At 40.9% G+C, this 20,143-nt stretch overlaps 1 protein-coding gene across 1 annotated transcript; it reads right to left on the bottom strand.

Annotated features, from left to right (window-relative positions):
- Positions 1–5,127: 5,127 nt before the first annotated feature.
- PERP (p53 apoptosis effector related to PMP22) lies at positions 5,128–20,042 on the bottom strand. The gene is made up of 3 exons (XM_037148818.2): positions 19,665–20,042; positions 10,290–10,430; positions 5,128–6,573 (listed from the first exon to the last, which is right to left on the bottom strand). The coding sequence occupies exons 1-3, from the start codon at positions 19,876–19,878 to the stop codon at positions 6,347–6,349; spliced, it is 582 nt and encodes a 193-aa protein (XP_037004713.1). The 5' UTR covers positions 19,879–20,042; the 3' UTR covers positions 5,128–6,346.
- Positions 20,043–20,143: the final 101 nt, after the last annotated feature.

Below are 20,143 nucleotides of genomic sequence, written 5' to 3'. Positions count from 1 at the left end.
ATTGTCATGAAATTAACTGTGGCAAATGCCCAGCTTCCCCTGCATCCCTCAGTTCGTCTGTCTTCAGTATCTGCCCTGAAACTGGTTTTCCTTGAATAAAGGGTTAGGCTTTGAGGTGTTGCTCAACTAGGAGTTGGGTGGAGTCGAATTTGGAAACACGAATTTTCAGTGAAGCATTTCAGATTAAGACTATCCACTGGGTAACCAGAAGAGAAAGCAGAGAACAGAGAAAACAGATTTAACTATGGAGCTTCCTTTCCAAGTCCAACTCGGCAATTTTTTAGTGATTAGATTTAGTTTGTGTTTCAAATCTAAGTGTACCCTCTTAAAAGTAACTTATTCAAAAACAGGTGATAATAGCAGGTTAATTACCTTGAGCCTTCATACTGGCCAAACTGGCTGGGCAAACCATTATACAGCCATCTATTATAATTATTTGATGACTCATTATCACTAAGATGATCTTATGCCATTTAAATCAACAGGTTCTAATTCTTCACCAGATAACTATCTTTAAACACACACTTCACACTTCTGAGTTTTTCTTTATTTCTACAGCTAAGGACAGTAAGTGGTTGAGATGAGCAATGGGGTACTGAATAGTACAAGTGGAACATCATGAAGGCCACGGGATCTGAACCTTCTCAAGTTTCCCTTTTGGGCTGTCTCTTCCCATACCTGAGGTGTGTTCTTCTAACCCCTGCCACACCCAGATACTCACCAGAATTGCAAAATCTAAGTACAAAGGACTGTGTGTGTGATGGAACAAGCCCAATCTAGGGAATAATTATCTCAAAAATCAAAGGACTCTGACCATCCATTGGTGGGTCCCAAGCCCAGTGCGTCTTCAGGAATTTTAAAACCTGAAACCACTCTATAGAGATAAGTAAAGCAATTATTGACCTCGAAGACCTGTTTTTAGAACTTCACTGCTGAAAAAACTGTTGCAGAAAGACCAAGAAAAATAGAGAATTCAAGAGGTAGCCGGCATTGAACCTCTTCACCCGACTTCCCCAATCTCTGTCTTGCCCAGTGGAGGAACCCGCAGGACTTCCCACCACGTCCTGTCTGCATCACTGTATGAAAGTTCCTTGTTCAGAGTCAGCCTTCCCTTAGCAATTTAGATTTCAGAACTGCTTGAATTCTTGTTATGGTTTTACTGGAAAGCCTTTGAATTTGTTTCTGTGGAAGGGAATCTGAGGGCTATTAAAAATGTTCACTTGTATCTTCTGCCTAAATTAAAGTCAATGTGTTGGGAGTTCACACACTATGGAGAAATCTTCCCCAAAAGTAGTAAGCTCCACTCATATCTGCTCTACGTGGTTTGTTGGGGGTAGAGGTGGAGGGTTAAATAATGAACTTGTGGTTTTAAACATTTTTATGTTAACACAAGCATGGCCATAGTTCAGATTAAACATTTACATATATGAAAATTAAGGTAAAATATGGGGGATTATGCATTCACTTCTCTCTGTTTAGAGTAATGGGTGAAAAAGATTTAGACACGAGATGCATAAAAGTGAAAAGAAGCCCTTCTTCCACAGATTTCTATTTCCAATCAGGAGTATTCTGTAGTACAACAGAAGCCAAAAGGATAAATATGATGTATTTACATCTAAGTAGCCTGTTCTATGCGAATGAGTATCATATTTGCCATTTTTCCCACAATACCTATTTCAAAATACCCTATAAACAATAATAAACGCAACATTCTATACATTATATGCATGACTCTAATGTCCAAAAAAACTGTGCTTCTGTCAGGACCAGTGATCTATACCATCAAAAGCTGAAACTGATTTCTTCAGAAAGATGCTCCCAGGCTTTTACTGACGAGGCCCTCACCAACGGGTCCCCAAACCAAGACTAGACCTTCTGATTTCAACCACACCCCTGGGGTGATTTGGAAAATGACTTATACCTGTGATGCTTATGAAGTAATTACTCACATGGTCCAATCACAGGAAATTGTTCCAATAGAAGACAGTCTAATTGTGAAAACTCGAACCAGTGGAAACTTTCCCAGACACCATGCAGTGAGATATACAGATCCTAGGTTTTTAAAATCCACCCCCCGCTTTTTTCCTCTTTCTCATTTCCTGCAGCTGCCTCTCACTCCCACTCTCTCTGAAGAACCAGCTCCTACCCAGACCTACGCCTCCCCACTTCTGGCCCTTCACCTTCACCTTCATTCCACTACACAATGCCCCCCAAACACACTGGGAAGGCACAACCCTCCCTGCAGGATGGATGGGTAGAAGAGGTTGAGGAACCCCCACCCATACAAGGGGAAGGCCCGAGAATGCCCAGATGGGAATAATATCTACTGTACCATGCTCTCCTCCACCAAATAATACCATAACACTGTAGTTCATTCCTGTTTTGTTTTTATTTACTAGCTGTGTGACCTTGAGAAAGTGATTCACATTCTATGCATCCGTTTCTGCTCTGAATACTCAAGTCTATATCACAAGGTAGATAGAAGTTCACGTGGATTAGTACAGGTGAAGCACTTAGAAGAGAGCATGGTCTTTGACAGCCACGATCATCATCTGTGGCTTTGCCTATAGGTAAGCAATTTTGGCCAGCTGTTCCTCTCTGTAAACCTGGGGTGGGAGTCTGATGGAGGGAAGGCCAGAGCAGACCTCTAACTAGTCCCCCTGATGTACTCCTTTCCCACTCCCACTCTTTGTCCTCCAACTCTGAGCACCTCTGGAGCTTACGGAGCAGCACAGCTGTGACTTCCCCAACAGCCAACTTGAGTTGATTCTGGGCGGTAGCCTCACTGCGCTGTGATATTGTCACTTACTTTTCATCTTGCAGAAATTTAACAAAATCTGCCCTGGCTGGCGTAGCTCAGTGGATTGAGTGCAGGCCTGGGAACCAAGCAACCACGGTTTGATTCCCAGTCAGGGCACATGCCTGGGTTGCAGGCTAGTTCCCAGCAGGGGATGCATGGGAGGCAACCATACATTGATATTTCTCTCCCTCTCTCCTTCCCTTCCCCTCTAAAGATAAATAAAATATTAATTAAAAAAAAAGAAATTTAACAAAATCTCAAGTCAGCTAATGGATCCCTCTTATGCTATAGATTTGATCCCTCTGTACTCGTTTATTCCACACTTTTTTTCTATACCAGTCAGAAATGATTATTAAGTAATGTCCACTCCATCATCCTGAATCAGAAGCTCCCTGAATACAAGTCAAGTTTTTCTTCTAAGTGTTAGGGTTCCTTCTGTTCATAATAAGTCTACTTATTTAGTTCTTCCAAATAAAGGAAGTCTTTCATTTTGGACTAAAGAAAAAGTTCCATCATAATATTAAAAAGATTTTTGTCATTGTCTCTAGTTATGAAAATCAATTAAAAAAACATACACACAAAAAGCATCATGTTACCCCCTTTCCTTTTCCCAAGAATATTTGAGTAAGTTAAGAACAGCTACACATACAAGCACACTGAACCAGAGAATTTTGAGGGATCATTTGCAATTATTTTACAGAGAAGATTGTGAGACCAGTGGGGAGGTAAACTACGCAAGTCTGCAAGGCTAGCAAGAGCCAACATTGGATGAGACCCAAATACGCTCTCTTCAGGTATGCCTAGAAAAACAAAACGAGTCAACTCAGGATCTGTGTACATTATATGAATAGAATTGACTTTGAGCAGGAGTTTGTAGCAAAAATCAATCTAATTAAATCATCATGTCTATATTCTCCCACTGTTTTCATTTCCTTAAAAAAGGAAAGCTATCAAACTTTATAGTCAGTCTAGCTGTACATAGTTTGGAAGCTAGAAATAATTACACCCCGTAGTTACCTTGTGTGACAACGGAAAGACCTTGACATATTACTTCTTTGTTACATTCAACAGTAAATGGCACTTAGCATATCTGGCTACTTTTAATGTGAGCGTGAGATAATTGCTTGGGAACCTAGAACTGCTTATTTAAAGGGTGGGGACTCTTAATATAATTATGGAGCCAACAACCACCTCAGCTTCGCCATGGGAAATGTCATACAATGCATTGTTAGTCTTCAGAGGGCTTCTCAAATTCTTCACTGCTGTGCAGAATGTTCTGGAATTCTCCTGGTGTTTATGACCTAAAGATGTCAGTCTTGGTGAGTGTGAACCAAGGAATGGAGGACCTCTCCACTTGAACAAAGCTGAAGCAGGCGGACCATTTTATCCAATGCAGTGACAGTGTGTCTTTGCCTGAAATGTTTCAGGTTGCAATGCTTCTGTTACAGCTTCTCATTGGTCCCAGGAAGTTGTATTTTTCTTAAATGTGCATCATTCAGATAGTGCCTTATTTATTGAAGAAGAAAGTTGCATTGGAAAAAATTCAAAAACAAGAGCACATCTCTCAGAGAGCCTTGCACCTGAGAGTCATTTTCACGTACAACGGGGAAGTCAGTTTCTTAATTGCTAGATATCCATCATTTCTTGAATTAGCAATGCTATTAATTATATATTTTAAATTGTTTTATTGATTTGAGGGGGGAGAGAGAGATCGATTTGTTGTTTATTTATGCATTCATTGGTTGATTCTCTCATATGTACCCTGCCTGGCAACTGCAACGCTGGTATATTAGGACAATGCTCTAATCAACTGAGCTACCCGGCCAGGATACAGTGCTGTTTCAGAAGATGACACTTTTAACACTGTCAGTTACCACTCCAAATCCTCCAGCAGTTACAGAATTTAAAAAAATTATTTTTTTGTATTAATAATCACACAGACCACATTCTTCTAAATTTATGATGAGAAACATTCACCTTGTGTTTTGAGAATAGAAGAAAAAATTTGCTGCCAAAGACCAAATAGCTAACAGCACCAAGAAGAAATACCTCCCTTCTCCCGCCATGCCTCTCTACCTCCTTTCTCCACATTATATACACCACAGGAGAATTAACCCACAACCCACGGTGGGAAATAAACTACTGCACGGGGAAGTGCACTAGGCATTTCTTGCTGTCCCTCCACCTGCACGAGGAAGATCCCATCTCAAGGAGGAAGCAATTTTCATTTTATTCAGTGTTCTTACTACCCAACTCAAAGCATTTTTTAAAAATTCTTTTCTCCAGATTTGAATTAAGAAAAAAGACACACACACACAAACGCCAACTGGAAACAAGATTACAAAACCTGGTTTATTGGGAAAAATTCATAAGAAAAACTGCAGTTGCTTATTCTGCAACTTACAAAATAATTTGATATATCAAATGAATTGGTATTCATTGTATAAGTACAAGTGGTAAAAAAATAATAATAATAATAATCCACATGATATATCATATATTTCCCATTCAGAGATGTCACATCCCTGAATTCTCCTGTTGCATGTTTTACAATAGATATTTTAAATAGGTCAACCAAGTAAGACCAGGTTTTTAACTATATTTAAGTTTTTGCGTACAGTAGCAATCTATCAGAAGCTGTGTCTATATGATTAGAGCCTGGTCAACTGAGATGAAACATTCGAGCCGTGTCCTCTCCTAAGGTTGTTTCAGTGTCACTTTTGTGACAGCAATGGCTTTCCTAACGCTCTGTCCGGGACAATGAATTAGACCCAGCCCATCTTTCAACTCAATCTACTCTGGATCTGAACGTAGAGACACAAAACGATACAGATTAATTTCCCCACATCCCAACACTATATCCCACTTTTAAAGAGAAATTTTCGTCTTAGCATTTCCCGCCAGCAGGCCCTATCACTGCAACAGGCTTGGGCCATGAAGGAGTCCTTTCCTAAATGACATTTCCAGTTAATGTGAAGCTTAGCAAAAAATCACTTATGAAGGATATTAATGATAAATGCTCACAAATGATATGCAGTTAGGAAACGATTTTCCTTGTTTAGGTAGATGAAGGCTGAAAAAATATTTATTTTTTACATTTCTTTTAGAATATTTGGTCACTCACAATTTTTACCAATACTTCCATGTTCTCCTTTTCCCAGTCCATTTAATCTGGTAAAAACAGATCGTTGATCAAATAACTTAAATCTTCGAAGCCTTCTCATTTTTGCCTTATAAAATGTAAGTTTCATAATCATATTCTTTTACACATGCAGTATAAATTGTATGGACAGGTAACAAGGAAATACTGACATATTACAAGTAGGTAAGTTAAAAAGAAATAAGTTTTCTTTACCTCTATAAAGCATATGTAAAAGCCGAGTATGAAACTATAACACCCTTTAAGAAACATTTCCCCCCAATTGTTTTAGTACTTTGACTAATCTAATGACGTGAGCACTGCCGCCCAAAACAGGTTCCAAGTCTTCTGGAGAACACAGTTTCTTCCTCTGGAATCCGTCCTGGTGGCAGGAACCCCTCCCCAGCTTAGGCAGATGTGTAGAAGTACCTGGGCTTGGCATTGCCCAGAAGGTCGTCTTCATAGTTGGGGAGGCAACAGAAGAAGAAGGAACAGCCGATCAGGATGATCGTGGCTGCCCACCCGAAGCCGTAGGCCCAGTTGTAGATGTAATTGACAGCGGGGTTGGCATGAAGGGAGAAGGTCTGGGTGTACTTCACAGGGTAAATTACCAGGGAGATGATCTGGAACACAGCTAAAGGAAAGAAGAAAATCCCAAAGTATGAATGCAGGCACGCATGCAAGGGAACAATAGATTAACACCCTCTCCCAGTATTTTTGTCTTTAAGTGTTAACTCCACCTAAATAATGCTAATGAAGGGGGCGGGGGTATCTGGTCAATCATGAACCAAAAGAGCCTATTAAATATTCTGCATCTGAGGTACCCCGCACTGAGCAGAATACTGAATATAGGAAATACGGACAGAAGGCAAACAGAGAATCACTCTACTGTCCATGTGTAAGTGTTACATATACTGCAGCAAAACGTGCAAAACTGTGGCGTGTAATAGAAAGCAGGATGGTGGTGCTGATTCTCCATTTTCATCTTTGAATTTCCTGTGCCAAAGGCATGGTTACTATTTTCAGTGTCAGCAAAAATAACACATGTAAACACATGCACATGTGCTTGTACACACACCACCACTCTATTCAAAATACACCATTGAAATAGTCATTCGATAAACGAATGCCTACATGAAAGGAAGAACCACTGATGCCAATGATCAATGCTCAGAATTGCCAGAAAAGCCTGCACAGGAAGTGAGAATCTGGATCAGACAGGGAGAGATGGAGCCCAGGCTGAAGAGCACTCCGACCTCAGGGAATAGAAATGAAAGAGGGGCTTTGAGGAAGTCTAGGAAAGGATATGAGAACGAAAACCATGTGTTGGGATTTCTAAACTCTCTGATATAAGAATCACATTATTACAATTATTATTAAGCAACATGAAAATAAAAAGAACAATCTTCTTTTCTAGTATTTTTCAATGAACATGCATACTTCTACAAAGCTATGAGTATATACAGGCTCTGCTAAGTTCTGTGAGGTTTTTGACTTAATATTTCGTATGCACATTGCCACATCAAAGGATCTGAGCAGATTTTAGTTCTGTGACGTTACTTTTCACAAAGAGGGTTGGCTGCCTGTGCTCCAGGGACGTATCAGGGAGTGGGTGGTCCTCACCTCTTATTTCACCTGAATTTTTTTCTACTGGCTCCACAGATAAAACTCCTAAAGGTGTTTCTTTTTCCTTTTTTTTTTAATTGGTAGAAAGACTGTAGATGTTTTTCCATCTTAATTGGAGGCTTCTATTTCTTAACTCGAAATGCTCATCTCTATCTTAAGTATTCGTCTGCTTCTTGTATACCCTAAATGGCAAATTCTTACTACTTAAAAGTTCATCAGTTACTGCAAAATATTGTGTAGTGAAGTAATCCTTCTCTACATTCCTCCCTAATTTGCTTAACCATAAATGTTAAATATTGTGATTTATCCATTTTGGTTCTTCACATATGAAGTTCTTGTAATGGTTTGGGTCAATTTCTGCAAAATCTAAGTGTTCAATTTTCTAATTTTAACCTAGTAATATAAATACGATTAAAGATACTTGTGGCTGTGAAAAATATCAAGTAGGCCTTATTCAATATTATTATCACTACAGACGTATTGAGATTTTCTAGGCTTATTATTTTCCTACAAACATTTCCCATTCAAACTCTAAAGGAGATGAGTTTTAAATTGTAAAATGAGAATACAGGAGGCTCATTCAGCTGTTTATCTGTGGAAGCTCACCACAGCTAGTGTTCCTTACAAGTTCTGCTACCCTGCCAGCTTGAGATGGCCATTATTGAATCTTTAGAAAAAAAATTTAATTTATTGATTTGAGAGAGAGAGAGAGAATGACAAATTGATTTGTCGTTCCATTTATTTATGCATTCATTTGTTGATTCTTGATTGGCCCTGACCAGAAACTGTATCCGCAACTTTGGTGTATCAGGATGATGCTCTAACCACTGAGCTACCCAGCCAGGGCCCATTATCAGGTCCTAATGTTTTAGCTAAAATTTAGCTAAAATGTTTAGCTAAAACAGACAAAAGACTTTTACTAAAATTTTTAAAATTGTGGCAAAATATACACAACATAATATTTATTTATCATTTAAATCATTTGTTAAGGATATAATTCAGTGGCATTAAATACATTCACAATATTGTAGAACCATCATCCTATATGTAACTAAAACTTCTTCAACATCCCCAGCATAAACTCTATCCCCATTACCCCTCCTCGTAGACCCCAGTAACTTCTAATCTACTTTCTGTTCCTATGACTTTGCCTATTCCAGGTACTTTGTGTAAGTGAAATCATAAAATTTTTGTCTTTCTGTGTCAACTGTATTTCTCTTAACATTATGTCTCCAAAAGTCCATCTACATTATAGCACATAGCAAAACTTTATTCCATTTTATGACTAAATAATATTTTATTGCATGTGTACACATGTACCACATTTTGTTTTTCATTTATCTGTTGATGGAGACAAGGTGGGTTGTTTCCACCTTTTGGCTGTTGCGAATAGCGCTGCTATGAACTTGGGTGCACAAATGTCTGTTCAGGTCCCCACTTTCGGTTCTTTTGGGAATATACCAGCAGTGGAGTTGCTGAGTCATATGATATTTACTAGGATTTTTCAATGAACATTCATGTCCTAGTATGTTATTTTCAATGGTGATGTAAAGCAGGCATCCATCTAGTCTTCCAAGTCATGTAAAAGCAAGATTAGGAAATGTGTTTGATAAGGGCTTATAAACTGGAACTACAAAAAGCCAAACAGAAGCAGAGGTAGGAATCAACAGCATTCCTCAGATCTTTTGTGAGTCCACAGAATTTCCTATTTAAAACGTTTTCCAAAAGCAAATGTTCAAATATGAGGAACACTGGTGAAAACTTTATTTTTAATTAAGAGGAATTTTAAATGTACAGGCGAGGGCAGGGTGAGGCCTGCGAACACCTTTCCTAAGCTCAGGGAAATGAGCTTTTCCCAGCACAAAGGGCTCTTCCTCCGGACTCACATCTGACCTCATGGACCCCTTTTAGTCTCAAGCTTCTGACCTGTTTCCAAGGCCGTAGTTGGATTCTTGCTTTGCTCCGGTGAGCCTAAGTTATCTTGAAAAAGGACCTTCGGCCTTGCTTTGCCCTTATCAGTTCCTCCTCCTGTCCCCTCCTCAGGAAAATCCAGTTTTGCATCTGAGTCCAACTCTGTCGCTGGGTCCCTGCCCTTTTGACAGACTTCCTAAGGGCCAGGTGCCTTTCTAAAATTTCAGATTGTTTTTGCTCCTAGAGTCCTGATTCTTGTATTCCATGAATAGATATCTACTCAGAGCCCCCCACACCTGCATTGCTAAATTTCTGGTCCCTCAGCACTGAAGATGAGGCAAGTCCAGAGCTGGCCTCTCCTGGGTCCCCCGTCCACTGCAGAAAACCCTTTCATTAGCCTCCATATCCTAAGACTATGAAACTCCCTCAATAAGTAAAGGGGCTCAGGCACATTCCCGCCCCTCAGCATGGGGCTCACGGGAGGCCAGCCAGGGCCCACTATGGAGACACTGAACTTCCAGGGCTGATTCAGCCCTGATGCCTCAAGGTAGGGGTGTCACTGGACACAGGGGTCACCAACAAGAGATGGCATACACAATGACAGCCTTCCTCACTTGGATGGGGAGCACAGAGTACCACCTGAGGCACAGGAGGAAAGGAATCTAAATCCTCTGAGACTTCTGCCCTCGGTGACACATTTTCTGAGGACAGATCAGGAACTGTAACTGCCAGGAATCTTCCTTCCAGATTGGACACTCCCACCCCGAGGTCTGCTGAAGGTGTGCACGGACAATTGCTGAAACACAGCCTTACCAGCCAGGGCCAGCAGGCCTCCGATCACTCTCAGGAAGACCAGCATTTGCGGTCCGCAGAGGGCAAAGAAGGAGAGGATGAAACAGATCACCAGGATGATAAAGCCGCAGAAGAGGGTGGCGGCGGCGGCCCTTCCCCACGCTGCGAGAAAAAGGAAACGGTGATTAATGAACAGGCATGCCAGATTTAAAGATCACTTATCAAGGTATCCATAGGAATGTTTTCCTTCCTACTAATTATATTTGAGCGGAAGAACAGTTTTTTTTGACAATACTTAAGCATCTCCACATTTCAGAGGGAAATTGGGCAATTCATATATAGGACATTAATATACTGATGTACAGTAATGCCTTGCACCCTGGGTTTTAGGACAAATGTTTACTTACTTCATTAAAGTTGTTTGGCATTTAATAAATTGGCTACATAAACTGGTATATTTAAAAGGTTCATTCAAGTTCTAACACAACATGGCCATAAAAAATCTCATTTTTGGTACCGAACAATCTAAATTACGATCTTAAGGAAATGTTTCAAACACCTCTAAACTGATCTATGTTTCATATCAATATTTGGTTCTATGCAAAAATAATCTTTGAAAACATAAACTTAGGACTAGGCAGAGATGTGAACTAAAACAATTTAATCGTAAAGTAATTGTGCCTTTTTTTCTTAGAACACAGGCACAGGCTTTCTAGATTTTTGCCTAAATTTTAACTTCTGAAGTATTCACAATTTATTGCACAAGAGTTCTTAATTACTGATGTTGGCCCTAAAATCAAGTTCTAAGCTGGGAAACCCGCAAGGGCACCTTGGCCTTGTGTCGTGCTACCCTGCACCTGTGGACGGACAGGAAGGGCCAGTATTTCTGTTGTTCAACATGCTCTGGTTTTCAAGATTTCGTCACACACCACCTTCTCTCTAGAGGTGATAAGTAGCATTTATGAAGTAACTGCTCTGCACCAGGTGCTGGGCTAGGAACTTGACATATTTTGCTCACTGAACCCTCACAATAACTTTTTAAGGTTCACACTAACATCATTTCTTTAGAAACGAGGCTACACAGTAAGGCTTTTAAAGTTCAAAGAGCCTGCCACTGCTACCTAGCTACTAAGTGATTTTGGCAGACTTTGATTTAGAGCCTGAATCCAAAACACGACTTTTTTTACATATAATTTCCATACCATAAAACTCACTCTTTTCAAGTAAACAGTTTAGTGGCGTCTCTATTCACAGGGTCTTGCAGCCATCACCCCTTACAACTGCGACCTTATCATCCCCCCAAAGAAACCCCAGGTCCTTTCTTTCTCCCCTTCCTCTGCTTTCTGGCAACCACTCATCTACTTTCTGTCTCTGTAGATTTGCCTATTCCGGACATTTCATATAAACAGAATCATACACTACATGGCTTTTTTGACTGTCTCCTTTCATTTAGTCTAATGTATTCAAGGTGCATCTGTGTAATAGCAGGTGGCAGTACTTCGCTCCTTTTATGGCCAAAATATACTCTATTGTATGGATATTCTATATGTTGTTTTTCCATTCACTCATTAATGATGAACATGCACTCTTAACCTATTACTCTTAATTTCATTTGAAAAGGAGAGTCCCATCTCCTCTGCACTGGTTTTGCTCCAATGCTAATACAGCTCAGCTGACAAGTTCATCCTCACTTAATTCTAGGTCATTGGACTGGTCAAAGTTAAAGACATGGGATGGCAGAAAGGGCAAGGACTTTGGAGGCTGAGCTGGACCTCACCGATACAACACTGTCAGTCTGTGCATCTGCTGACCGAAGCAAAAAATACCCTATTTCAATATTTTGTAAGGATGAGAGCTTTTTAAGGACCAGAGCTTTTGTGTGAAAAGTCACAGAGCTCAAGTTTCCCCCTGTATTCCTATGATTCTTCTCCAGTAACTCAAGTTTTCATTTTATTCTGCATTCACGGGGCTCTGTGCTGTCCCATGAAGGTTGTTCCTCAGTCACCCCCTGCTTGTTCTCATCTTCCTCTGTTAAAGACAAGTCTGAGCTAAGTCCCCATTACCCTCACCAGCCCCCACATTCCCTCCAGATCTCTGGATTCGTGAATGAAAACACACTTTCACACACTCAAATACCATGTTTTTATACAACTACCCCTTTGTGGCGGTGGTCTGGGTGGGGCTGAGTGGGCCTAGTTTTACATTTATAATTTTTATTATTTCCCTCCACATCTTCTTCCTCTTCCTGTGAGATCAGTAAGAGATTTTAGAGACAAGGTAAAATAAAAAAGTCTTCCTTTAAAATAGAAATGAATGAAGTCAAAGTGTGAAAGTGACTAAGTCTCTTATTCCACTTCTGCTTTGTCCTTCAAGTAGGTGATTTTCAATAGAAGAGGAACCATGCATTAACCATGCATTGAAAAGAACATTAATTAATCAGGTTGTCCCAAAGTTCAGTCCATACCCCCTGGTATGGATCAAAATCATCAGCAGAGCTTATGAGAAATACAGATCTCTGTTCCTCTCACCAGACCTCCCGAGTCATGGCTGGAAGGGCTATACCCAGGAATCTGCAAGTAGTCTGTGAGCATAAATATAAAACAGGCCATTTTAAGAACTTTTTTTAGGCTATGTTAACTCAACTCAGTTATGTCTTGCTTATTTACAATGCCGATGCATCGAAATGGAAAAAATTAAAGACATTTTGTCTGGACAAAGTCGGTCTTGGAAGCAGACCAGTAAAACCTGCTCCTGCGGCATGGGAACACCCACACTGACTCACTTAACCATCGTTTACGGCAGGAATCTTGGCATGGTTTTAAAGACTCTATTCTGACCGATGAAGGACAAGGAAGGCTAAGTGCCTTCTCATGTCAATGACTATCTTGTTGTGAAACAATGAGATGGATCCTCATCAGCAGGGTCCTCCAAGCCCAATATTCTGTCTGACAAGGTGACCAATGGCCATGTAGACTTAGGGCTGGCCATTCTCCAATGTCATACACTTCAGTCAGGTCTGTGCTCTAAGTACCTTTGGTCCCAACTTAATTACCCAGAATGAACCTAATATCTACAAATTTCCCGAACTCTTCTGCTATTTATATTTTTATATTGTATCATGGTCTACACCAGGGGCATCAAACTCATTTTCACCAGGGGCATCAAACTCATTTTCACCAGGGGCCACATCAGCCTCGCGGTTGCCTTCAAAGGGCTGAAATAATTTTAGGACTGTATAAATGTAACCACTCCTTAACTGTTAAGGAGTTAAAATTACATTCGGCCGTTTGAAGGCAACCTTGAGGCTGATGTGACTCCTGGTGAAAATGAGTTTGTCACCCCTAGTGTACACTGTATCAGACTCGCCAACCCTAATGGAAAATGTCCACTTTTAAAACTTGTCCTACAGCTACTTCTGTGAGTCAACAGATGGTTCTCAGTTCTTCAAAGGTAGACTGTCCGTCTTGAACTATTCTGAAGATGAGTCCGCCCTGTATTATTACTTTATGCACTTTAAGTTTTATTGCCTTAGTCCTAGTTGTGCTTGTCTGTGAGTACAGGGAAGCAGGCAGGATTCTCATCCAATTATCCTTCTCTGAACTGAGGCCACAAAAGCATCCAGTACTCCAGGTAAACAGAGTTTAGGGAAGCTTTTTGTTAGCTTGTTTTGTTTCCTGAAGGGAAGATAAACTTGGTGTTTTTTATACATAATCTGTTAGGTATATAATCTATTATGAAATAAGTTTATTTTCTAAATACCATTTGGAGAAGTTCATACCATCAAAAAACCCAGCAGCATTATAAATCCACTTTTAAATAAGCTTCATTAAAGTTCAGTTTAGATGAAGAGCAGCTTATCAAATTTTGCTCTGGCTTGCAAAGATTCAGCATTAAATCAACAACATGGAAACCATTCAGCAGTTACTAAAAAAATTACGAGCTTTTCCTAGGAAATGCTTTTAAGTTTTCAGCATGAAAATGAATCCTTCTTTCAGCAATTACACTTGAAAACACAATATAACGAGGCAAATACAGCCAGGGAAAGGCCAATATGGTTAATAGGTAAAAGCCAAAAAAACAAAAAAGTAGAAACAAATAACTTGAATGTCAAGCCAGAAACCATAAATCAAACTAAGTTTGTGAAAGAGAAGGAAAAAAAGCAAACTTTTATTTTAAGACAAAGTGCATTGCTGGTATTTTTTATATTGTTGGTATTATGTTGGAGACTATCACTAATTTTCCCCTTAAGGTTAGTATTTCTTTTAGTGGTTTTGCTGCACTCTTCAGTAGTGTTACTTGTGGGCAGCAGTTAACAAAACAGTCTGTGGTCGAGCCCCTTAATCAGTGCCCTGCAGACACCAACCTGTTACCCAGCTAGAGCGGGGTCCCTTTGCAGAACAAAGGATTCATCCACTAACAACACCAAAGGCCCCACCTCATGAATCTGAGATTCTGTCAGTCTTTTCATATCGTTTCTATAGGATTCTTTATACGACACACAGGCACAACTGAAAAGTGAACAGAATCATAACTAAAGACAATCATAACTAAAGAATCATATTTCTTTTTTAGAAAACTAAAAAAGATCCTGTCTACAGATAAATAGAAGCATGAGGGGGATTATATACACAAAAAGACTGTTGCATGTTCAATGAGGAAGTAATCTGCAGGAGTACAGGCCAGTGCTTCTGAAATTTAAAAGTGCTTACGAATCACTTGGGGATCTTGTTCCAATACAGATTCTAATCCAGTAGGTGGGGCCTGAGGCACCTGTCCAATAACCTCTAAGATAATACTGGTTCTGCTGCTCTGGACACTTTGAATAGCAAATATCTACAGGACAACTCCTAACAGGACTCCAAAAAAAAAAAAAACCCTACCTAGGAAGAAGCAATTATGCAGAAGTTTTGGAAGGGACAACACACAGCTTTAAAGGAGGAAGGACAGGGTCACCGGGGAATTCCACAGTTGGTGTGAGATTCCTTACATACTCTGCATTTTCTCCCGAACCAGAGCCGGATGATAAACCACCCTACACAGGAAGATGTGGAAACAGGGAACTGCACCCTGAATTCATACAAAACAAATAGCAAATTTAGGATCTACCCTTAAATACTTACAAGTCTGTCAGACAGAAGGCGGCTGCAAAGCAGAATTTACAGAGAAGCACATTTCTGCTCCATCAGTAAAAGTGGGAAGTGCTTTTAAACAAATAGCATTGTCGAGAGAACTGAATTAAATTGCTGAACAAGTGGAGAAGCTTGGACCAGTTTTATGGGTGGTGGTGATGAGGGCACCTGGTGAAAGTTTGCAGAGGTGCACTCTTATTCCCTCCTAATTCTGACTGTCTGGGAGACAGTCTCGCCCACAGGAAGAAGACAACTTAGGTCTCTAACAAGGCAGCTAATGAGAGCATGCTGGTCTAGATCGCTGGTTCCTAGACTTCTAGATTTAAATAAATAAGTTTATATGTATTTATTATACACCATATACTTATTGTACATTAATAAATATATTTATATCATTTATTTTTATAATTAATAAGTATATATACATTATATTTATTTCATAGTCTAAAGTATATGTATACTTTAAACTATGAAAATCAATTGAGTGCCAATTTTTTATTTTGCCATGTAAGGACGTGAATACATGCCCGCAAAGAGTAATCTATATACTAATGCCCAATTTCATAAAATAAAGTGCCTTAAATCGAATTCAGCCTAATGTAAACCGATTAACATCATACTCATTTTCCTCATTTCTGTATATTTAAAAAGCACGGGGCTAAATGATCTAAAAATATTCCATAATATTCCGATTTTCTGACTTATCCATGAATGACGTCATGTAAGCAAAATTCAATTCGCTCTGCAGTGTCAAAGGGTGTCTGGAGTGGACACTCTGCACTTCCGCCCAGATAAAGGCCAGCCCTCTTGACACCGACTCCCGCCTTTTCCCGGTGGCTGAACTCATCTGCACTGCTCTCCACCCTGACAAGCTGGAGCTTGCTTGGGATTTGCAGTATACATCACTGATGCTTACGACATTCTCCTGATGTATCTTTTTTCAAAACTGAAAGAGAAGGGCTGGCTGGTGTGCCTCAGTTGGTTGGGCGCCACCCCACAAACTGAAAAGCCTCTGGTTCGATTGCGGCCGGGGCACATGTCTGGGTTGCAGGTTTCAGTCTCAAGTTGGGCGGCCTACAGCAGGTGATTGATCCATGTTTCTCTTCCTCTCCTCTCTCCCTTCCCCTCTCTCTAAGATCAAAAATATTTTAAAAATGAAAGAAAAAGAAGGGCCCACGGTAGGTGTGGCAGTTAGTTGGAGCACTGTCCAGGAAAGGTAAGAATCCTGGTTTGATTCCTGGTCAGGGCACATGCCCAGGCCCAGTAGGGGTGGATACAAGAAGGCAACCAATCAATGTTTCTCACATCAGTGTCCCTCTGTCTCTCTGTCTCTCCCCCTCTCCCCTGACTCCCTTCCTCCCTCTCTGAAAGCAATGACAAAAAAAAAAAAAGGAAAAAAAAACACTGAAAAAGATACCAGTAGTGCAAAAATAGCATGGGAGAAAATGCATTCAGATTTAATTTTGACATTTTACGTGTAAGTGAAATTCAAATGATCGTTTCAATGTTTAAATCTAGAGTTTCTCTCCCTGTTTTGAGAAATATAAGCCACAACTTAAAAAAAAAATTCAAACAGGTATCTGTAAAGCTGGGTATTTAATTGTTACTATCACAAAAACAACATACTCAGCCCTGGCTGGTGTAGCTCAGTGGATTGAGGGTGGGCCTGCAAACCACAGAACATACTCAGCATGTAAATGGTTCATTTCTAGAGAAAAATGAGGTGATATGGTCATCTGAAATTCTTTAAAAAACTGTAAATAATGGTGAAGACTATAATATTCTGCTTTTTACATAATATTAAGGAACCATTTACCTTTACTTAAAAGTCTGTATTATTTAGTATTAATGCCAATGCTTGCCAAGAATAACCTGTTTTAATGCCAAAATTAATATATTAATATTTTGAATATCAATTAATAAAAGAGATGGTCAAGCGCTTTGCAACTAAAAGGTAAACTTACTAGTCACCGTGGTAAATCACAATGTTTATTTCCTAGTACATATCAAGAACTTTTTAAAAAAAATGGATGTACCCTCTCAATTCTCTGTATCAAGATATTTTCATCAGAGCCATCAACCTTAGTCCTTGTTGTGTTTACACATATGTGGGAGTGTGTGTAAACTGCTTGCTACATTTCAGATAAAGGAGTGTAAACATATTGTCTTCAGCAAGGCCTCGTGGAGGCCATCTGAAATGCCTAAGTCTTGCTCCTGCAGCGTAGGAACACACAATTGCTACTCTCATGAGGGAAAACTAGCTAACAGTCTGTCCAGGAGGTGGGGCAGGAGTATAATAAACACGTCCACTCATCTTTGACTACAACAGCCTGAGACCAGCCTTGTATCTATCTTCTACCCATAGTCACCAAATGACAGTGGGCCCTGCCTTTATGATATAATTCCATGTCACAGTGGCACTTAATTATTTTTGCAAAGGTCACAGAAGTAACTAAAATGGGGTGTGAAGGACACCACCCATTAATGAAAATCAGTGAGGCTGGAAAACTGAACTTTTCCAAAGGCCAATTTCTCTATTAAATTAATCTAGACACACTGGGTCAATGTCTTCCGTACAATCAAGTGTTAATGCTTTAGACTTCTAATTTAAAAAAAATTAAACTGAGAAACAAAACCTGCTCGCTCCCTTCTAATACAAAGGACTGTATCAGTCTGAGGTTGGAAGAGCCACACCCTAGGAAGGTGAGCTCACCCTACAAGAAAAACAAAAGTGCACTGTGCATATTTCACAAGAGAGCTGTGACCACAGCCAGAGCTGCGGGCCAGGTCATGTCCCAGCACTCTAGTCCTTGCAGGCCACTAACTTCTTGTTTCATGTGTGAAGTACTCCTGAGTATTCTTAGGGTCTGCATTAGTCTTTGGAGTGAAGTATGACCATCATAGTCTGTTTAAAAACACACCTATTTAAGCAGACCTATTAAGTCCCCTATAAAACACTGAGTTCAAGTACATTTTAATAACAAGATACAGATACACTATTTCAAAGAAATCTGTTCTTTTTAAAAACCTAAAAGACGTTCAATAATACAAACTCTGGCAGGGGTACTATTTGTGTTTTAAGAGAGGAAAAACAGACTTTAAGGGAAGCAGAAATTCCATTCAGTCTTCGCCTTTTATGACCGGCAAATGAGGACCATGCCTCCTTTTGGAGAAAAGGTCACGTGGGGACTCCCAGACAATTCCACAGTCCATAAGAATCAGCACCAAGCCCCTGTCAGAGAACCCCAGAAATAAACTGTTTGGTTGGAAGCCCTGGGTCACCTGGGGGGCGGAGGAGGGGGTAGGTCAAGTCAATGGTCCCAGCAGGAAATAAAAAAAGGCAGGGGGCCTTCTTTCTCTTTCTCAGTTAAAATTATTAAACCTGGTTGGTAAGGTCCCAGAGAGTAGTACTTGGCTTTAAGCTTCTGATTATGTTCCTCGTTAAACCCGGCTGTTCTTCACATCTACCAGTTAGCAGGGGGTGGCATCAGACGAAAGCAGGCTCTCCGCTCTCCCCTCAGGACTAGCAACAAGTTAAGCACTGTGGCTTCCTCCATGCTGGGAAAATAAAATACTCCCTCTGCAATATATTATATTTGTCACCTCTCCGTCATTTCGCTGGTGTGGAAAACGTGTTTGCTTTTTCGATTTCAAGTCTCATTCAAATCAAGTTTTCTAAAGAGCAAGGCCATGCTTAAACCAGAACAAACAAACAAACAAACAAACAAAAAACACTGCCCCCAAGACAAAAACTAACAAGAGCTAGCCTGAATTTTTAAGCAGTACAGTATCGACTGCAATTTTAACTGCTGAAATGTTGACAGAGAGTTTTTTTTTTAAAGAACAGGAGCTGCTTTCATTTAGTTCAAGTTAAGCGAGTAATAAAACATTAGGGAAGGAAGAAGCAGAGGAGGAGGCAGAGTGGAAAAAAATTTTCATTTTCTCTGAACAACATATACTTTGTTCATTATATTTACTTATCAAACCTTTTCAAATGGCTGAAATCATCCTTTGCCCAGAACCGACAAACCGTACGGTGATTTTCTTCCAGTGTTGAACCTGGTTTTGGCCACTCAAAGCCGCTATTTTACTGCTTTGGTTTGCTCAGGTCGAATGCAGGAAGCTAAACTCTAAACGGATTTATTATTTTTTAATCGCCCATTATCCCTGACAGTTCAAACCCCTTCGCACACGGCGGCTTCCGAAGGCCTAGCACTCCCACTGCGCCCCGGGGGACTTCCCGGAGGCGGCGGTGGGCGGCACTCACCGTAGTCCATGAGGCTCTCGCAGCCGTCCGCGGTGGACCCGCTGCCGCCCCCCTCGTGGTAGCATCGCCACCATAGCGAGGACGTCTGGATGTGGCTACTCGACTGCACCCAACCCCGGCCGGACAGAGCGATGATGTCGAAGGCGATGGCGCTGAGCAGGAGCAGGGGCAGGATCCACCTGCAGCGCTCGCAGGCCAGGCCGCAGCGCAGCATCTCTACGGTGGCGGCGTGAAGGACAGGAGCGCGCGGGGAAAGGTCGCGGGCCGAGAGTGACCGGAGAGTGAGGGCCCTGGGACAAAAGTGAAGAGGCGGCGGGCCGGCCCCACCTAGATTCCGGTGACTCAGAGCGCACCGCCCAGACCTGCCGGGCCCTGTCGGAGCCCGCCGGGGTGAGGCGGGGCCCGGCTCAGGTTACACCCGGTGTGGGTGAGCCTTCCCCGCCGGGGCGGACTTGGTGGCGCCCGGCCAAATGGCCTAA

The sequence above is a fragment of the Artibeus jamaicensis genome, unplaced genomic scaffold (genome assembly GCF_021234435.1).
Source record: "Artibeus jamaicensis isolate MK-2021 breed Jamaican fruit bat unplaced genomic scaffold, CSHL_Jam_final contig_387, whole genome shotgun sequence".
Taxonomy (NCBI): domain Eukaryota; kingdom Metazoa; phylum Chordata; class Mammalia; order Chiroptera; family Phyllostomidae; genus Artibeus; species Artibeus jamaicensis.
Note: the sequence above shows the minus strand (reverse complement) of the source record. Positions and strands in the feature narration are given on the sequence as shown.